This window comes from Alosa sapidissima, chromosome 5, assembly GCF_018492685.1.
Source record: "Alosa sapidissima isolate fAloSap1 chromosome 5, fAloSap1.pri, whole genome shotgun sequence".
NCBI classification, from domain to species: Eukaryota; Metazoa; Chordata; class Actinopteri; order Clupeiformes; family Clupeidae; genus Alosa; species Alosa sapidissima.
The window spans coordinates 34,098,179-34,116,944 of NC_055961.1; the positions used below are offsets into that span (position 1 = coordinate 34,098,179).

General features: G+C 42.3%; 1 protein-coding gene and 1 long non-coding RNA gene across 2 annotated transcripts in view; both read right to left on the bottom strand.

Annotated features, from left to right (window-relative positions):
• Positions 1 to 6,155: 6,155 nt before the first annotated feature.
• Positions 6,156 to 9,419, bottom strand: LOC121708825. Its single transcript, XR_006031772.1, has 2 exons — positions 9,234 to 9,419; positions 6,156 to 6,997 (listed from the first exon to the last, which is right to left on the bottom strand). It is a non-coding gene; the product is annotated as an uncharacterized LOC121708825 (long non-coding RNA).
• A 697-nt stretch (positions 9,420 to 10,116) lies between these two features.
• Positions 10,117 to 18,766, bottom strand: part of LOC121709797 (T-lymphoma invasion and metastasis-inducing protein 1-like) — a 61,334-nt gene continuing 52,684 nt past the window's right edge. The window contains 10 exon segments of the mRNA XM_042093394.1: positions 10,117 to 12,432; positions 12,751 to 12,923; positions 13,080 to 13,167; positions 14,298 to 14,394; positions 14,754 to 14,812; positions 15,247 to 15,355; positions 15,519 to 15,637; positions 16,130 to 16,309; positions 17,869 to 17,977; positions 18,174 to 18,299. Of these exon segments, the coding sequence (XP_041949328.1) occupies positions 11,876 to 12,432; positions 12,751 to 12,923; positions 13,080 to 13,167; positions 14,298 to 14,394; positions 14,754 to 14,812; positions 15,247 to 15,355; positions 15,519 to 15,637; positions 16,130 to 16,309; positions 17,869 to 17,977; positions 18,174 to 18,299 (1,617 nt within the window). The 3' untranslated portion in view covers positions 10,117 to 11,875.

Here is an 18,766-nt window from a genome sequence, read left to right on the forward strand (position 1 = left end):
AGATAATGCATGGAGAGGCCTCCTCAGTGCTTTTATTCCCTCCACTCATGCAAGACATGTTGGAACAAAGCAGGATCGCCCCAGCCGCCACAAGCAAACCAGAACCAACCCAACCTGTACACAGACCCAGCCCTACACTGGGAATCTCTTTAATGTACGGGAACTGCTGGTCTTGATTCAGAATGACTGCGATGAGTGTAACAGGAATGAGAGTGGTAATCGCTGCTGTGACTAGCATGGAGCCTGCTGTTATGAGTGGGACATGCCTCTGTCTGCGCTGACGGAAGCGTCTCAGACCCAGAATAAGAGGAGCCCATGCAGAGAGCGCGCAGGCCAGGGACACACACATGAGGACCCTCGAAGCTTGGACAGATGCTTGTGACCAGTGTACATCCAAGTTAGGGCGACAATGTAAACCTTGGTAATTCCACACACAATAAAACCAAAGTCCATAATAGATCACATGTGGTATTTGACAACTTTGGACATTGTTATTCCTCCATGGTGCAAACATGGTGATGAGCACACAGATGGTGCCAAACGCAGCCAGGAACGAGCCCACAATGAGGCAAAGTGTCTCTCTTTTTATGGCGGTTGATTTTCTCTTCCCTTCATTCATGTTGTGTTGAAGCACACAGCAGTTTGATGAGACTGTGATTTGTGTTGTTCAGAACAATGAAGACACCTGTGTGACAGTGGTAGCCCAAACAAAACATAAGATGGGTCATTAAAAGCATATCCTACTACAGGACAAATAAAGTAAAGTATTTCAGTTTAAAATACAATAATTCAGTTAAGTTCTACATAAATAAATAACAAGCATTTGTGATTTGTTAATTAAATGGACTAATAACAATTTAGCCTACCAGTCGTAAATTGTAATTCTGAGGTCATGAAATTGCAAACTCGCAATTTCTTCATAAAAAAACAACGAAGAGATCCGAAGCCTGTTGTTTAACTCTTCACCGCACAGTCCATCACACCTCACAGTATGGACGTAATTACCCATAATTAGCCTACGCTGTGTCAGAAATGCTTTGGGTTAAAGTTGGAAGTTCGGCAGTTGTCTGTCGTGGGGCCAACAACCTGTTACATGTAGGCTATGGCTTGTAGCCTACTAGACATTTTTTTACAGTCTATGGTACTAGCCTAGGCTACTACATAGTGATTATGTACATAGTGATTATGTACAGGAACCTGGTGGAGGACTTTGTGCAATGGTGCAAACTCAATCATCTTCAACTTAACACTTCAAAGACCAAGGAGATGGTGGTGGATTTCCACAGGTCTAAGCCCACTCTGCTACCAGTCCACATTGATGGGGTCAATGTGGAGGTGGTTAGCACCTACAAGTATCTGGGTCTCCACCTGGACAATAAACTGGACTGGTCAGCCAACACTGACGCACTCTACAAGAAAGGGCAGAGCAGGCTGTACTTTCTGAGGAGGCTGCGGTCCTGTGCATTAAGCTCCTCAGGATGTTCTACCAGTCTGTTGTTGCCAGCGTCCTCTTCTATGCAGTAGTATGCTGGAGGAAGCACAAGGAAGAAGGATGTGGGGCGAATTGACAGGCTGGTAAGGAAAGCTGGCTCTGTAGTTGGAGCTGAACTGGAGTGCATCACTTCACTATCTGACAAAAGGACCCTGAACAAACTGATCAACATCTTGGACAATGAGTGTCACCCACTCCACAGCACTATTGTTAAGCAGAAGAGCCTGATCAGCTGGAGACTTCGCTCACTGCCTTGCACAACTGACAGACTGAGAAAGTAATTTGTCCCCAGGGCCATTGAACTGTTCAATGCCTCACTTAAGGGAAGAGGAGAGATAGACTTCTCTGCATAGTCTGTCTGCCTCTTCACCCCCTCCATGTTTGGTACTGTCTGTCCACTAGCCACTTGTACCACTGTCTTTATGCCTCACTGTTTGCGTGCTATATTAGCACATCAGCACATATGCATAACCCCCCCCCCCCCCTCCATGCCACAGCCGAACTGTGGCCACACTTATACATTTTCTTAAATAGTTAAATATATAGATATATAGACTTTACTTTACTTTATTTCTGCATTGTTGCACTGTTGACTTATTTGCACTATCACCATGACCACTATCACCATTGCACTACCACCATGACACTCATTCACACAGAGCACCTTAGAGCACCTTACTATACCTTACTATGCACAGTCATTGCAAGCGCCTCTGATTTATTAATCACCACTATGTGGATACTGTTTTTAGAATTGATTTAGATTAAGTGTTAGTATAATTTGTATTTTAGTATATTTAGCATATTCTTTATCTTCTACTGTCCTTACTGCTTAGTTGTGTTTTTATATTATATACTTTAATTACTCTTTCTGCTGTTAAAGAATGTGTTTGTGTTGTATGTATGCTGCTGCTGAGACCTTGAATTTCCCCTGGGGATCAATAAAGTATCTATCTATCTATCTATCTATTATACCTTGTCTCAGTACTACTGGCAGTAATTTCCACGCAACACAGCACTTGACAGTTCCTTCCCTCATTCAGTGGATGAGATGATGATTATTGTTCATCATTTCATTAGCTAATTTCATCTAAATCGTCAACGTGTCAAACATGCAGTAGCCTACTCAAACAATATTGTTAGGCTATTGAAATTTCAGTGGTCTAGTATATAAAGACGATAGCCTAGGCCTACCTTATTGAAGTTCCAATGACTGGAGGTTTCACTGCGGCAAATTGTAACAAGCAGCCATGATCAAGTAGTCTGGGCTGGCTGCTGTTGTCTCATATTCGCAATCTCTTCCTGGAAAAACACAGTTTCAGTTGGAGCTCTGCCATATTCTGCCCTATCCGGTTCCAAAGCATTCTTGCTTAATAATACATGTTTGAATAAAAAGTCTGGCATTAGAATGGATATGAAGACATTCACTGCTATTAACAGATGACATGGGAAAAGGCAGTTTACTTTACTTCTCGCCTCTGCCTGCCATAGCATATGCATGCACACATATAGTCAAAACAAAAGACAACTTAACTGGTTTAAATGTGGTGTTGCCCATAGTCAGCAAAGTGGGGAAACCGATGAAGGATTCAGGAGATGTGTTTGATAGAAACCCTGAAGCATGCAAGTCGGTCATAAGAATTATTGAGATTTAGGCTATAGATGCTGAGATCTTTTCGAGTGGTCCATAATTTAGTCACACCCCAGAAGTTGCTAGTTTATGCAACATCCAGAAGACTGGTATTGGTTACTTTCCCCCTCTAATAGACTGAGTACAGTTGAGACACTTCTTGCCCACACAAAATCAGACAAAAATAGATACTAAAAATAAGTGATTTTCCAAGACATTCCACATAGCTTGTAGACTAAAATATTACACCATAAGTATATTTCCCACAATTAGCTCATAAACATAAGGTGCATTTTTGTCTTGACTGTCTCAACTGTACCCTGTTCATGGGTTTCATCAGGTCCCTTTCCACAGGTGTATTAATCAAGCACCATGCAGTCTGTATTCATAATCTATAGGTGCTTGGTGATGAAACCCATGAATAAAGTACAGTTGAGACACCTGGTAGGCTACAGTTGAGACACCCATAATGATGTATAGTTAACTAACTGTTAGTTGGAAAGTTGAATAAATAAAAACATAGCAATTGCAAAGTATTTGTAGTTCAAATTCATTCATTTAATTTAAATTAGCGTTGGTTAAAAGGAACACATCATGAACAAAATGTGACAGGAACAGATATGGCGAACAGTAGCCTACAAATGGAATGTTCAAGTAATAACACAATCCAATTTGTGTCTCAATTGTCCCCCGCTGACCACCTCACACATTTCTCTAGATTTTGCAACGACCTTACATGACACAATGCCATAAAATATGCCAGTTTTTAGGACACAGAATAATGTTTCTAATGATACCAGTTACGTTTAACAGTACCAAGTGTAATGAGCTATTCATTGTCGAAGGTGCATGGTGAAGTGAAATTCTTACTTTGAAAAACAATTTGCCGATATCCGATATATTTGAGATACTTGTCATTCAAATTTTCCATGATCAAAGAGGGCACTAATACGCATGTGCATAGCAAAAATCACAACTTGGGCTTGCTGTGCAAGCAAGATATTTAAGGTGTCTCAACTACATGTCTCAACTGTACTCAGTCTACTCAGAGCTCTCATTATGCATTTTACTGTTTAAACTCACTTGTGCTCATAATTACACTCCTGTCCTCCCGTTATTCCATATGTAGGCCTACATTATTCATACATTCTTTACGCTTTGTGTCTAGTTTGCGTGTGTATTTCAGATGGGTGGACACTAGCCTGTTGCGCCAAACATTTCAGTCGCGTTTCATTTATGTAGGCCTATTCATTCATCTTAAAACTCCGTTTATTTAAAAATGTGTCAATAAATGTATAATGCTTGCTGACTTCGTGATCATGTCTGTTCATGGATGATGTCTGTTTTTATGCAGTTTTATACAGTGATCAAAGCTATCTTTGAAAGAGTTTGTCTTCTTACCGCTGAGGTAGGCTAGTAGGCCTACTGGCGCTTCGCGCTCCCGTAGGATGACCAGACGTCCCGAAAAATTCGGGACAGTCCCGATATCCAAGCAGTTGTCCCGAATCCCGAATCCTGCCCTAATTGTCCCGAAAATTATACTCAATCAGAATACTGAGTAGTTATTTTCTGATAAACATTAAAAACTGTCCGTAGAGAGGTTGAGTCGACTGCATGCAGCCCCCGACGGCAGCTAAGTGTCTGGATGCAGCCCGGCTACTTTGTTTCTTTTTGACGTTCTATAATTAGGCGAATATGCACTGATTTCGCGAAGCCGAGGACATTGAATGTGCAGGCAGCGCAGCAGGCAGAGCCAGCGTGTGTGCAAAAAATACGTCGGAAGTTCGGCCTAATGTCCATGTCGTTTTAACATAATCTACTTAACCTAACAATTATTTTGGTATTCTTACTTAATGACCCATAATTTTGGCAAGGCTTGTTATTAGCGTTAGGCTATTATCCTTATTCTGAAAGGTCTGATTTGCACTGTTACGCAGTCATTGCTTTTTTTTGTTTTTTTCCCACAATGACATTTTGAGTTCATGATTTCTCTGTTGTATTTTTAGGCAGACTTGATGTTTGAATAAAAATGTGTTTTGGTACAGAAAATTATAAAATTAGCTGTAGGCCTACACCCCCCCCCCCCCCCTTGAGACTGAGACTTGAGACTGATCATCGGGCGTTGCAATGGCTGCATTGCATGAAAGACAGTAACACAAATTCACTGAAATGACAATGTGGCTGTTGATTGCACACACACACACACACACGCACACACACATGCACACACACACACACATGCACATACAAGCATACACAAAAGTTGCAAAAGTAGGGGATGGAGTTAGCCTGACGAGCCAGACCCACATTAAAATGTAGGGTCTGGGCACTCACCGTTCGCAGTGCTCAGTCCGAGGGGCGGGATAATCAGTTGTCTTTCAAATTCCCTCTGGACGCAATAGGACAGCGGCAGCGCTATGAGTCCCATGCGTTTCCCACTAGCGGAGCTAGTTGGCTAGTTCAAACGTTTGCCAACTTAATAAAAGCTTAACTCGTGTCACACTGTTCGCCAGCAGCAGCAACATCCATCTTATTTGTTTTCAAGTAGCAGGGAATTCAAGCCAAACCGTTGCAACTCTGCCATCAATCATCATGTTAAGCCCACCTAACGACTCTATACACGATTTCATTGGCCTGATTAAGTTTCGGTTTCTGGAGCTCACAAGCCAACGGAGAGTTGCTAGACTAGCTCGCTAGGGGCGCGTCTAGATTTCTAGGCTAGGATGGAGTAGGAGTTGGAGACAAATTGACAAGCATGATTTATTTTTGCGGAGAGGTCAGAGGATGTACAGGACTGAGCGGCGGTCATATTTTGTACATCTAGTGTTGATATACAGAGACACTTCATGATTTGAAATACAGTTGTATGAATCATCACAGTAGAAGTCAGTGTTCTGGAAAGGTCACCTGTTGGAACAATACCGATATGCCCTATTTGAATCTAGTTCACCAATAGAAAGTCAATGATCTTCAATGGTACAGATTTATAGGATAAACAAAAGTTATCTCTATTTAAATTGGTATCCATTCATTTGTATTGATTATGTTTTTATTTCATACCGGTATACAATCATTACACAGAGTTTTCAGAGGGAAACTGTTTGTGATATGTGGATATACTCCCTAACAGTACAGATATGTTGACAAGAATTCATACAATCCAAACCTCTGCCAACTGTGCACTGCCTGTTTCCTCTAAAGAATTATAGATAATGCATGGAGAGGCCTCCTCATTGCTTCTCTTTCCTTCTCTCCTTACACAAGACATGTTGGAACAAAGCAGGATCACCCCAGCCACCACGAGCAAACCAGAACCAACCCAACCTGTACACAGACCCAGCCCTACACTGGCAATATATTTAATGTGCAGGAACTGCTGGTCAAACACTTGATTCAGATGGACTGCGATGAGTGTAACAGGAATGAGAGTGGTAATCGCTGCTGTGACTAGCATGGAGCCTGCTGTTATGAGTGGGACATGCCTCTGTCTGCGCTGACGGAAGCGTCTCAGACCCAGAATGAGAGGAACCCATGCAGAGAGCGCGCAGGTCAGGGACACACACATGAGGACCCTCGAAGCTTGGACAGATGCTTGTGACCAGTGTACACCAGGGAGACACTCTAAACCTATGTAATTCCACAAACAAATAAACCAAAGTCCGTCATAGTTTACATCTGGATAGCAAGCTGAAGCAATACGCTTATTCCTCCATGGTGCAAACATGGTGATGAGCACACAGATGGTGCCAAACGCAGCCAGGACCAAGCCCATGATGAGGCAAAGTGTCTCTTTTTATGGCGGTTGATTTTCTCTTCCCTTCACTCATGTTGTGTTGATGACGCAGACAGCAGTTTGATGAGACTGTGACTGACACCTGTTTATGCCAGTAGTAAACAAGACATAAAAGAGGTGGATCATTAAAAGCATTTCAGTTCAAAACAATTGTACACAAATAAAAAAAACTTGACATGGGAAAGGACAACTGCCATATTATGCACAGGCAAGTTTAAAACAAGAAAAAACTCACGCTATTCGTATATTATTACCAGAGCCGGACAGTAACGGAGTACATTTACTTGAGTACAGTACTTGAGTACAATTTTGAGGGATCTGTACTTTACTCAAGTATCATTTTTGGGGAGTACTTATGACTTTACTCAAGTACATTTGAGATGCAAATATTGTACTCTTTACTCCACTACATTTCTATCCATAACCAGTACCCGTTACTTCTTCTAAAAAAAAGGAAAAAATAAAAATCTCGGAAACCCTCAATTTGTTGCTTCCCTCTCAAATGTGATTGGATTGTGCAGGCGCCACTGATTGGGACAGCCTATCAGCAATCACCTTCAGCTTTCCGCCAAAGTCAACTCCATGGTCAGATTTAGATAAGAGACGAAACCATGGACGAAACAATGGATGAAGACGCAGCTGGTCCATCCTGGGAATGTGCCAACCTGTGGCCCCACCTCGCCAGACTATTTCAATTTGCTGGACAAGTTATTGATTGAGTTTTCGCTTCAAGTGTTTCAATTACAAAATAGTATTTTGTATTTGAAATACGTATTTTAAATACATGTATTAGAAATACTGCCCATCCCTGGCAACATGGTAAAGAGATGGAAATGACTTGATTTTACTTTCCATTCCTTTTACATTCTCCAAGGTATTAACATTAACATTTTTCATAACTCCATGTAGGACGTTTCTGTACATAAATGTGAGAACTGTGGCAGTAGTAATGCAATATTTAGAAAATGTACTCTTGATACTGAAGTTTTTTTAAAAACAAGTACTTCAGTACTTTTACTTAAGTAGACATCTGACTGTTGTACTTTTACTTGTACTTGAGTAAAATTTACAGTAAAATTTTACTCAAGTAATGAAGCTGTGTACTCTGTCCGCCTCTGATTATTACTGTAAAAGAAACTGGGATGTCCTCCAATGCGATATTCAGGGAACCCCCAATCTTTACATTTAGTAGAGCTCCAACTCTCGGAGATAGGTAGTTCGGAGTTACCTGCTAATAAAAAAGGCACTTGGATGCCCAAAGTGCCAAATGGTACCATGTGTCATCATTGTAAACAATGCAACATTGTAGTCAAGTCCAAAGGCTTCACTCACTCAGCTACAAAAACAGTTTTTTAGGCTATTACTCACAGACTTAAAGCATTGTTCTTCCCTGTGCTTAACGATGCGATAGACAAGCCCTTTTCAATAGCTTTCTTTTATTTCAATGTTGTTCCTTTAAAATGCCAATGTTGTAAATTAAATAGCTCTGCGGTGTGATGAGACAGTGAGCATGATTCTTCGGTTTAGAGACCCTCATTAAGCTACTGTGTAATACTTGGAGGTGGTCACATTCGACTAGCATGAAAACAAATCCCAGCGAACAGTCGAACTCGATTGTGTTATTAACCCCTAGGTTCATTTTGCGCCGGAATTGTCCATTAAAGCTTTTTTAAATCTAAAGAAGAGTGCCTTGGATAAATCTGTTTGCATCAAAAACTACCACCGAAGAGCACCTTCAGATCACACAAGTGAGTTCACCCATTTCAGGAACACCGAAGCCCTCCGGCTCTGTGCCCTAGCCTCTACAAACAACAAAATCATTTGTGATCTGCTAATTGAATGGATTCTGAGCATGACATTTCCCTGCTCTTGAGAGTGTCTGTGGTCTATCAGAAGAGGATTCCTTCTACAGTTATTTACTGGTCATTAGTTGTTAATCTGAGGTCATGAGGCCAAAGTAAAAACCAATAGGAGAGATCCATAATCTGTTGTTTAGGCTAACTCAATAGGAGAGATCCATAATCTGTTGTTCAACTCAATAGGAGATCCATAATCTGTTGTTTAACTCTGCATTGTCTATCACACCTCACAGTGCCCCTGTAATTCACTGGTCTAATGGGCTTAATGAGATCAGATGATGATCTGATTAATCTAAATTGTCAACAGTGCACTCATAAAACAAAAAGGTTCTAAATGGAACCTTTAAGGGTTCTTTAACCTGGTATATAAAACATGTCAAACATGCATTAGTACAAACAATAGAATAATGTCTATTGATGTTTCAGTGGCTAGTATATCTAGAAAATGAGTAGGCCTACCTCATGAAACTTCCAAGTGACTGGAGGTCTCACTGCAACAAAATGACGTGTATGGCAGCCAGACTTAAATCAGGGGTTATTGCAATCTCTTCCTGGAAGAACTCAGTTTCAGTTGGAGCTCTGCCATACTCTGCCTCGCCCCCTGTGTACATTCTACTTAATATGGGTTAGGATAAGGGAGTCAGGTATTAGAATGGACTTGGAGACATGAAGAATGTAGAGATGTACCCCTGGAAAACATTTATGGGCACTGCTACAGTATGTGACACTGAGGACTTGACAGGTGACATGGGAAAGGACAGTTTAATTTGCTTATCGCCTACAACTGCCATATTAGGCTACTGCCACAGGCAGGCACACATATCGTTAAAACAAAAGACAACTTAGCTGGTTGGCATGTGTGACCAATCATTTCTTTGAACTGTTCAATCTTAAACACATGTAGCCTACTGGCTTTGATGCTGTAGTTTAGGAAAGGTCACGACCAGTAAGCATATAATTCAGAATTGATGATGGCTCGTGGTTGGATATTTTTCCATGTTTGTTTACTGGGAACATTGATAATCTCAAATCTTAGCCTCAACAATTATGCTACTTAGCGATCTGATAATTCTGTGGACATGCAGTGGTTTTAAATGAGTATGTCCAGGATCCCTCTATTAATCCATTCAAGAAGGTCATAACCCGTTTTGCCTAAATGGAGGAAAGGCAGCCATTGCTATTTGTGCCACCTAGTGGTCTTTCCAAGGTACTTATTTTGTTATTTTTATAATGAGCAATTCCATGCTAATCATACATCCTAAATGTTACTTTTCTAAAAGAGATAATTGATAAACGCATAGTTTACATGACCAAAATAACAAATAAGCACACAACAAGCACACCAATTGTTTAATAACATTTATTGAGAAGCACAATAATATTTACAACAAATATCCACAGTTTATGTAAGAACACCTTTCAAAAATGCATTGGGAAAAGGTAATAATTTCAAGCAGTTAGACAACCTAATGAGCATGTGCCATACTGCTCTAAAATTGCTATTTAGCTGGGATAATATGATTGCTCATCACAATTTAAAGATTGTGGAAAATATATACTCTTTCAGTATTTACTGAGCCAAAATTGCTTGGGACAAAACCACAACTCATTTTACAAAATGACCACAAAGGTTCTAAACATCCAAACAAAAAGGCATCAAATGCATTTCATATCCTCATTTTGGTGACAGTCTAAACATCAAAAGACTGTGCATGGGGAGGACAAGCTGAGTTTTAAGTGCAGGTTTGATACATCCAACAGGTGCACTAGTCTGTGTCACATTATACAGTATTTCAACTAACTGGCAGGTTAATAAAAAACAGTTTCAGATAGAAAGTCATAAGACAGAGTGCCTGCTTACGGAGTCCAAAACATCCCATTCTGAGTATAATTCAGGTGGCTTGTAACAGGCTTAAAATTCAGTTCAAGTAAAACAGGATTAGTAATGACTTATAGAATGACTTCCTTACCTTCAGTAAGAATGAGTGGAGAATACTGGACTGCAGGATATGATGTAAACACATGATGGGGAAAGAGACAACAACAATGCACAAATAAAAACAGCTAGAGATAAAAGAAATCAAATCACATATATACATTTTTGATGGAATAACATACTTTGGAATGCTTGTAGGATGGACAGATGCCGTTCTTATGTGTTCTCAATGATTTACAGTAACTAAGAGGGACCACAACACAGCAGGGACACCTGAACTGGTACCTGCCTGGGGAATCTGCCAAACTGCTAGGGGGTAAGCTGCAGACCTAGTGGAACACACACACACACACACAGCTGCCACTCAAGCCATTCAGACTATGTAAGAATCTTATGTGTTTGGTTCCGACAGTACCAAAGCAGCAGTCTACCAGCCGTTAGGCAGATCTCCAGGGTGCAAGTTAGAGGCCGCTAAAACAAGCATGAATTTTATGTAGCAGTCATAACCTGTACACAGAAGTATATAGTCCCCCTTTTTTGGAAATCAAAAGCGAGTATTGTCAGAGCCCTTTAGAATGACTAGGATGACATATCTGAATGTGTTAGTTAGGAAACAGGGGGAAAAAAAAGACCCACATCTGTATAAAAATGCATTATTTTGGCAACAACAATCTTCAAGTGGAAGGACAGCTGCCAGGCAGTCTTTGTGGACCAAAGCATGCATCCCCTATTTCATTAACAAGACTGTACATTTAATGTTACATAAGATTCTAATATAAAGACATACAAATGCGTACTGAAGCAATGGACTGTGTCAGGCGTCATGAGTATTGTGTTGTTCCAATGTAATGGATTTAGCAGCATGCGTGTTTTTCTCCTGTACAGGAACACACAGGAAATGAAGCCAGCTGAGGAGGTTGGACACTGGGAGGATTTGCTGGCAGTGGGATTGTCAGACTATTGTGCGGGTAGTGGATGGGTAGTTGTATGCTCAGGCCAAAGATAATGATTAGTGGGATTTCTGCTCCCAGTGCATGATGTCCTTTGAGTCTCAGTTCAACTTCTATACAGCACAGTATGAAAAGCGTCCGAGTTTCTGTTTGTCATTTTTTTGCCTCTTTCTCTTTGGATCTCTGTCCGTCACATTTTCACTTCGCAGCTTTTCTCAGAAAACGTCTCCATTGGGGCTGCCAAAGTCGTCGCGGCGCACCCAGATGACCTCATGATCGTGTTCCGTGACGCCCTCCACAGCACACTGCTTCCTAAGCGGGGTCAGCTTCAGGGGGCCCTGGGTCCTCTCGGGGACGACAGCAGGGGACAGCGCGTCCTCTCTGGGCCTGTGCGGCTCCCCGTTCTCACACTCCTGCCCCAGGGACAGTGCCCCTAGTGGACACTCAGCGGAGGGCTCCGCGCTGGGTCCCCTCACCGACTTGCAATAGTCGTCGTCATCACTGAGGATGTCTGTTTCTTTGACTTGGTTGTTGTAACGGCCATGGTCAAACTGCTGCTCGACCCATCGCTCCGTGTCCTTTGGGGGCAGAGGTGCATTATGGGAATGTGGCGCGGGTTCATGTTGCGACACAGGCTCAGGTATCAGCGTGGGTGAGTCCTGCTCATGGTCAGTGCTTTGGTTCGAGTCGTCGTCAAAAATGACGTCCCGGTCAATGGTGAAGCGGTTCCGCACCACCTTCCTCCGTCCCAGAGTTCGAGTTGGTGCAGAAACTGCAGAACAAGTTGGAAAGAACAGACACACATACACGGTTCAGTTAATCAATAACTACATTAATAAGAAATCTGTAGACATACTAGTGCACTGTAAGACTAGTACACATACAGTAGAATGGCACATACCGGTATATACATGCATAATCTGTACAACGGTAATTATTGTGTTCGTGATTTAAACATGCCTGCATAGAGCTATGCAGTTTGTTAGCACTGCTATCTGCAATGCCATTAATATTGTTTCCCATGAGCATACACTTGCCCCTGCAGCTCTCTGGTCTCGCTCAATGACAGCACCCGTCATTCAGTTCCTACCTGCTCTGTTCATGGTGGGCCGAGCGCCCTTGAGCGCGCACAGGCGCTTGCCTCCGAACGGGATGTACTGCTGGTTGGGGGGCAGGCTCTCCGTCTTGAGGAGCTGCCGCCGCTGCTTGTCCCGCAGGATGGAGTGCACCGTCTTCAGGAAGTCCTTCTTGCTGTCGGGGGAGCTGTGGTCAAGACGGGGAGAGGTTTGTGTTCAAGTAACGGTCTTTCATAAGTCACTGAATGTTCTGAGGACTCTGGTCTATGGTGTTGATAAGATCAATGAAGCAACTGGACTCTTCCTGTGTATGCATGTCCTGTGTACATATGGTGAGGGTCACCTGCAGCACAGGTGAAACGTCCTCTCTGGCCTGCCCTCTGACTCGGACCGGACGTGCACAATCTCACACATGGCCGTCCCATCAGCGTCTGACAGAACACAAAAACACACTTCAGTACACAGACCAGCACAGCTACCAGCATTTTGATTTTCAAAACGTTTCATCCACACGTGGAAATGTTCTTACAAAATCTTTGGTTCACACCTTGTCTTTCATAGCGGTATGTGTGGCAATAGGAAACTTTTACATACAGTCAATTTTTACAGCCAACAGACCAGGACTTCTGCAATTACCATTTGACACAATGAACAAATCCTACTTCCTACAAATCCTACAAAATAACCCCCCCCCCCCACACACACACATACACACACAGCACTTGATTTAAATGAAACACAAATGCAGTGATGCATGTATGTCTAGTTGTGCTACTTCCCTCCATGTGTGTACACTTCAGTTCAGCATCTACAGTTACAGACAGCTGCAAGTCATCTGTGTTTAGCAATAGACTGTTTTCTCTCAGGCAGGAAGAGCATCATCAGGCTCCCATAATCCCTGTTAAACTCTAGGAGTGAGAGGAGGAAGCTGGACGGCTTCCAGAATCCCCGCACTTTGGGAACATTTCAATCCTTAGTTTAGGCCTCAAGGGTAAGGGATAGTGCAATGAACCCCAAACATGACTGCACTAAGAGATCGGGTCGTGCCCTTTGACCCCAGCAAGGGAAGATAATCCTCCTGAGGTCTTGCAGTGTGTGTGTGAACATGATGGAGAGGAGAGGACAGAGTGTGTGAAAGACAGAAAGATAGAGAGGAGAACTGGGAGAGCTAAAGATTGCTCTCCAGACATGACCCAAGAGGAATGTTTAATGGAGACCAAGCCAAGAACACATGCAAGATCACTGACAGAGGCAATGTGAGAACAGGGCTATAAAGATCAAATATAAAAAATATATTAAAAAAAACTCAAAGCACATGGTACAAGGGGAGTATCAGAGAAGAGAGGAGCACTGAAATATTGCGTTCAGGGAGTACACGTAAACTAGCAACAGGGCTAGTATATTATATGGCTATATACATGAAATAATTTCTCAACATACTGAATTGAATGTAAATTACAGTGGACCTGTTAACACATCTAAGAGTAGAATAACCTATAAGCCTTTGCTAGTGAACATATGATGAATGAATCGGACACAGAAGGAAGGAAAAGGAACGTACTGCCGAGGTTCCTGAGCTGGAGGTCGTCTGTGGGGATCATATGCCTGAAGCGAATGGGGTCCTTCTCATCAGCGGTGGATACCCTGTGAGAGGCTCCCTGAGAAACAATGCAGAAACATGCATGAGTGGGTGACAGACAGCACAACCATGTGTACCATGACGCATAATATGCCAGTATACCGAATAATATGCCAGTATACCGAATAATATGCCAGTATACTGAATAATATGCCAGTATACCAAATAATATGCCAGTATACCAAATAATATGCCAGTATACTGAATAATATGCCAGTATGGTGCAGCCCAGTGACCCTGGCACATGGGGTCTCCAAGGCCCTCTCTGCTTTCATAAGTACAATGTACAGTATGGAGCCTGCTAGGCCTGATTTGTTCTTTTCCTCTGTTGCAGCTTGATGAAGGGGGGGGGTCAGAGTGACAGAAAGGCCCACTTACGATTTTTTTCTTGTGCTTGGAGCTATCCTTGTACACAAAAACCAGCGCCGTTCTGAACACTGTGGAGGGAGAGAGAGAAAGAGAGAAAGAAAGAAAGAAAGAAAGAAAGAAAGAAAGAAAGAAAGAAAGAAAGAGAGAGAGAGAGAGAGAAACATTTAGAGAAACACATCGTGCCAAGCCTTTCAAAGGTTTTTAGGCTAGAGGGACAGCAAGAGGCCGAGGGCTACATGCTTTTCAGGTCAGTGTTTGAGGAAAGCAGTAAATACAATATTAATGCCTTAAGAGCCCTGGACAGAATGCTTATTTTTCTCTGGGTTAGTCTTGTGTGGGACTCTGGTCACCATCACTGGATGGTACAAGGGCCATGAATAAAATCATCATCGTCATCATTAAAATAAGTACACTCACTCTCTTGCACACGTGCACAGTGCATGCATCCACGTGCGCACAGCCGCACGCACACACACACACACACACACACACACACACATACCAAATACAGCCAACTCTGGCTCCTTCTTCCCCTTCACGAGAGAAGGTGGTGGGTTGATCCAAGCAACAGTGGCGTGCAGTAACAAGTCACCCATTGACAGGTCAGCAACCTGAAACACAAACAAACAAAACAAAACACACACAACTGAGCTCCAAGAAAATACACTCAGTGTGCCCAAAGACTGCTGAAAATCAGAAATAATGGTTTCCTGAACAGAATAATGTCCACCGACTCTCTCTCCACACAGTGAGAGCTGACGGGTTAACACTCACCTCTTTCCTTTCGCCACTCTGCTCACTGATCAGCTGGTCAAACACAGCACCATACTCCTCATGGATCTTCTGCATTTCGTTTATATGGCTGGCAACCTTGTTCATGGCCTTCATGGCGACTGCACGAGTGGACAAAACAAAACCAACAATGTTTTGGATAAGAGCTACAATCCTCCACGCAGCGAAATAAAATAAAACGTGAGCACACACACTGTAGTCGGACGTCTGTGTGTGAAGTGAGAAGACCCGGTGACAACATGATGCGTCATCCGGTCACGTTCACATCCGAACACAGAAGGTGGGTGGCCCATGGAGACCAATCTCACGCAATGTACAGTATGGACATCCACAATCCCCCACACAGCTTGCACCATTCTGCCAACGTTATGATGAAACTTCACCAACAGAGGGAAACTTCATTCAATGGAGGAGGACGTTAGGTTGATTCAAATGGCCCTGCACTGACAGGGGACCTTCATAAATATAATGGCCAACATTGCTATTATAAAGGGAATATTTTTTATAGTTCTTGCCCTTTGCCCATCCACGACTTGCCATTGACTCAGTGGGACGAGAGAGAGAGAGAGAGAGAGAGAGAGGATGCTGCTTACCGTCCAGGTGGTAGTGCTCGTCGCTCTCAGGGTCTGTGAGGGAGTGGAGCTCGCGGAGCAACAGCGGGTACTTCAGCACTCTCTGGATGGGCTTGATCAGGTACGACTCCAGGGTGAAGGAGTGCTGCCGCCTGGGGTTGCGCTCGTCCAGGAAGGCCTTGAAATCGGGGTCTGTCTTGGCTGCACAATGCCACACACACACACACACGGAATCCATTTGTTAAATGAACTGTATTGCAAACCAGGGCTTTGAACCGGTTCAAGGAACGAAAACGAAAACCGGGAACTTTTTGTATTTTACAGGGAACAGGAATGGTAACCGGTTAATACCGGTTTTATTTCGTTCCTCAAAGTTTTCGTTGCCTAAAAAAAAAAGTAATTATTTTCCTGCGCACGTTACCATGACGGCTGAGGTTCACTTCCTGTGTGACATCACATCAGACATTCGCTGACTGTATGGAGAGAGAGCGGTGGATTACAAAGTCTCCACTCCACATCTTAAATAAGGGGTAAATTACGATCCATCGTTAATTAAAACGCTCATTCCAAACACAATAACTATATTTGTCGACTCCATGTTAATGATGGACTAGCGAACATTTGGCTAAATGGCGCCAACACCTCTGTTTGCCTAATGCACAGATGGCTTGTTACGGTATGAGTAGGCCTACTGGATGGCCTTTCGCCCCGACAGTTGGAATTTGTTGTTGCCCGAGTGGCATAACCACGTGTCTTAATCATGTTGTTACGTTTGTGTGGACATTTTCTCTTTTAACAATAAACTACACATTTGAAATAATTGTATTCCTATTTAATTATTATTATTATTATTATTAATAATATAATTATTATTATTTAATAATGGTTGTAATATTATTACATTTGGTTTAAGCTGGATGAGAAAAATGTGACATAATTCTATAGCATTAAACAGCTGACAGGAACGAAATTAACCGTTCCGGGAACAGTATTTTTTTGTTCTAACCGGTTCGGGAACGTCAATTTATTGGTGGAACTCATAACCGGAAACGTTATAATTCCGTTTCTGTTCGGAACGAACCGATTGGAAAAAAAAAATCGGTTCAAAGCCCTGTTGCAAACATGATAATCCTTCTGGTTTTATTTACACAGATGCACAGCTCAATAGTCCACCATCATGACAGCACGTCACTAAAGAGAAGTGTGGACTAACTCCTGACCATTACGGAGGACACTGTAGCTGAACATTAAGGGATCTGAAACGTCAGCCGTTGATTAAGTGTTGTACGGAACAGTGGAAGTGGTTATGACCTACGTGACTTCAGAGAGAGAATGCTACATGGATGAATGCCAATGTGGCATTCAGAGTCAGGATATCAACTTTATTCTCTTCATCTCTCAGTCCCTCTGGGAGAAAGATAGTTCAATCTCTCTATCACTCTCCTCCTCTCCTCTTCACACTTTCTCAATCACTTACAAACCTCTCTCGTCTAATCATACAGCTCTCAACTCTACAGTTAAACCATTTCACCTATATACATGACAAACTTGAGGCCTGGGGGACAACTACTAACGTATGTGAAAAATATTCATATAATTGATAACCTATGGAGACAGAGAGGCTCTCCAAGGAGTTAACTTCACAGGAAGGAGATGATCTTTCCCTGAGCAAAGCCATTTTAGATGGCTGGCGATGCCCTCAATGTTATATTCAGCTGTTTGAATAGCAATCAAAAGAGTACAGGGGCCACTGGGATTACCTCTGGCGATGACCTTGGGGACTTTAGTGTGGCTGGCACAGAAAGCGCTGTAGATCTTAAACCGGTCTGCGTAATAGAGAAAAGAGCCACCCAAGGAAAAAAGGACTTTCTGTGGATGAAAACAACAGGAGTGGTTAAAGATAAATGAATATACTTTACATCAAACAACCTACATGAAAATAGTAAAGCAAATGTTAAACTGAAGTATTATTACTGAAATAACATTAGAATTTCAATATTGTTATGGAATTCAACAGCAAGAAAAATCAGTTGAAGCTTTTTCAAAAAAGATGTGCTGTGTCTACCTTGAACTGATCGACTTGCTCAAGCTTCTCTAAATCTGGCACAAGCCTGGTCCCATCCTCCAGCGTCTTGAGAAATTCCACTTGGAACTCCAACATTTCCACCACATTTCCAAAGAGGACATCCAACTGGAAACGATGGAGAAAATGTCAAGGAAAGTCATGCGGGTATGCTTTTATAATGCCGTCTTCATCGTCAGGTCATTATAACCACATTCATCTAATTTCATCAACCAGAAAACATGCCTGAAGAAACAATATCTAATGCTTATATTTTGGGCATACACCACATTCAACTAAACCTGAATCCATTTAAAGGTTTCTTACACAATATGTCCACCACGCTCATTCAGAAATATATTCTTTTCATGGCCAAATCCTGACCCCTACAGTGTTTAGTTTAGTTGATTTATTTAGCACACATTTACATCAATGGTGCAAGGAGGGAACGAAGCCCAAAGGGCTTGTACAAGAGTTCCACCCCTTTCAATAATTACTCAACTGTAAAAGGCTAACAAATACATTTTTCCAAACAAAAGAGATAAAGTACAGATACACTCAATATTAATTGAAAACTGAAACTGAAAAATCAGGAG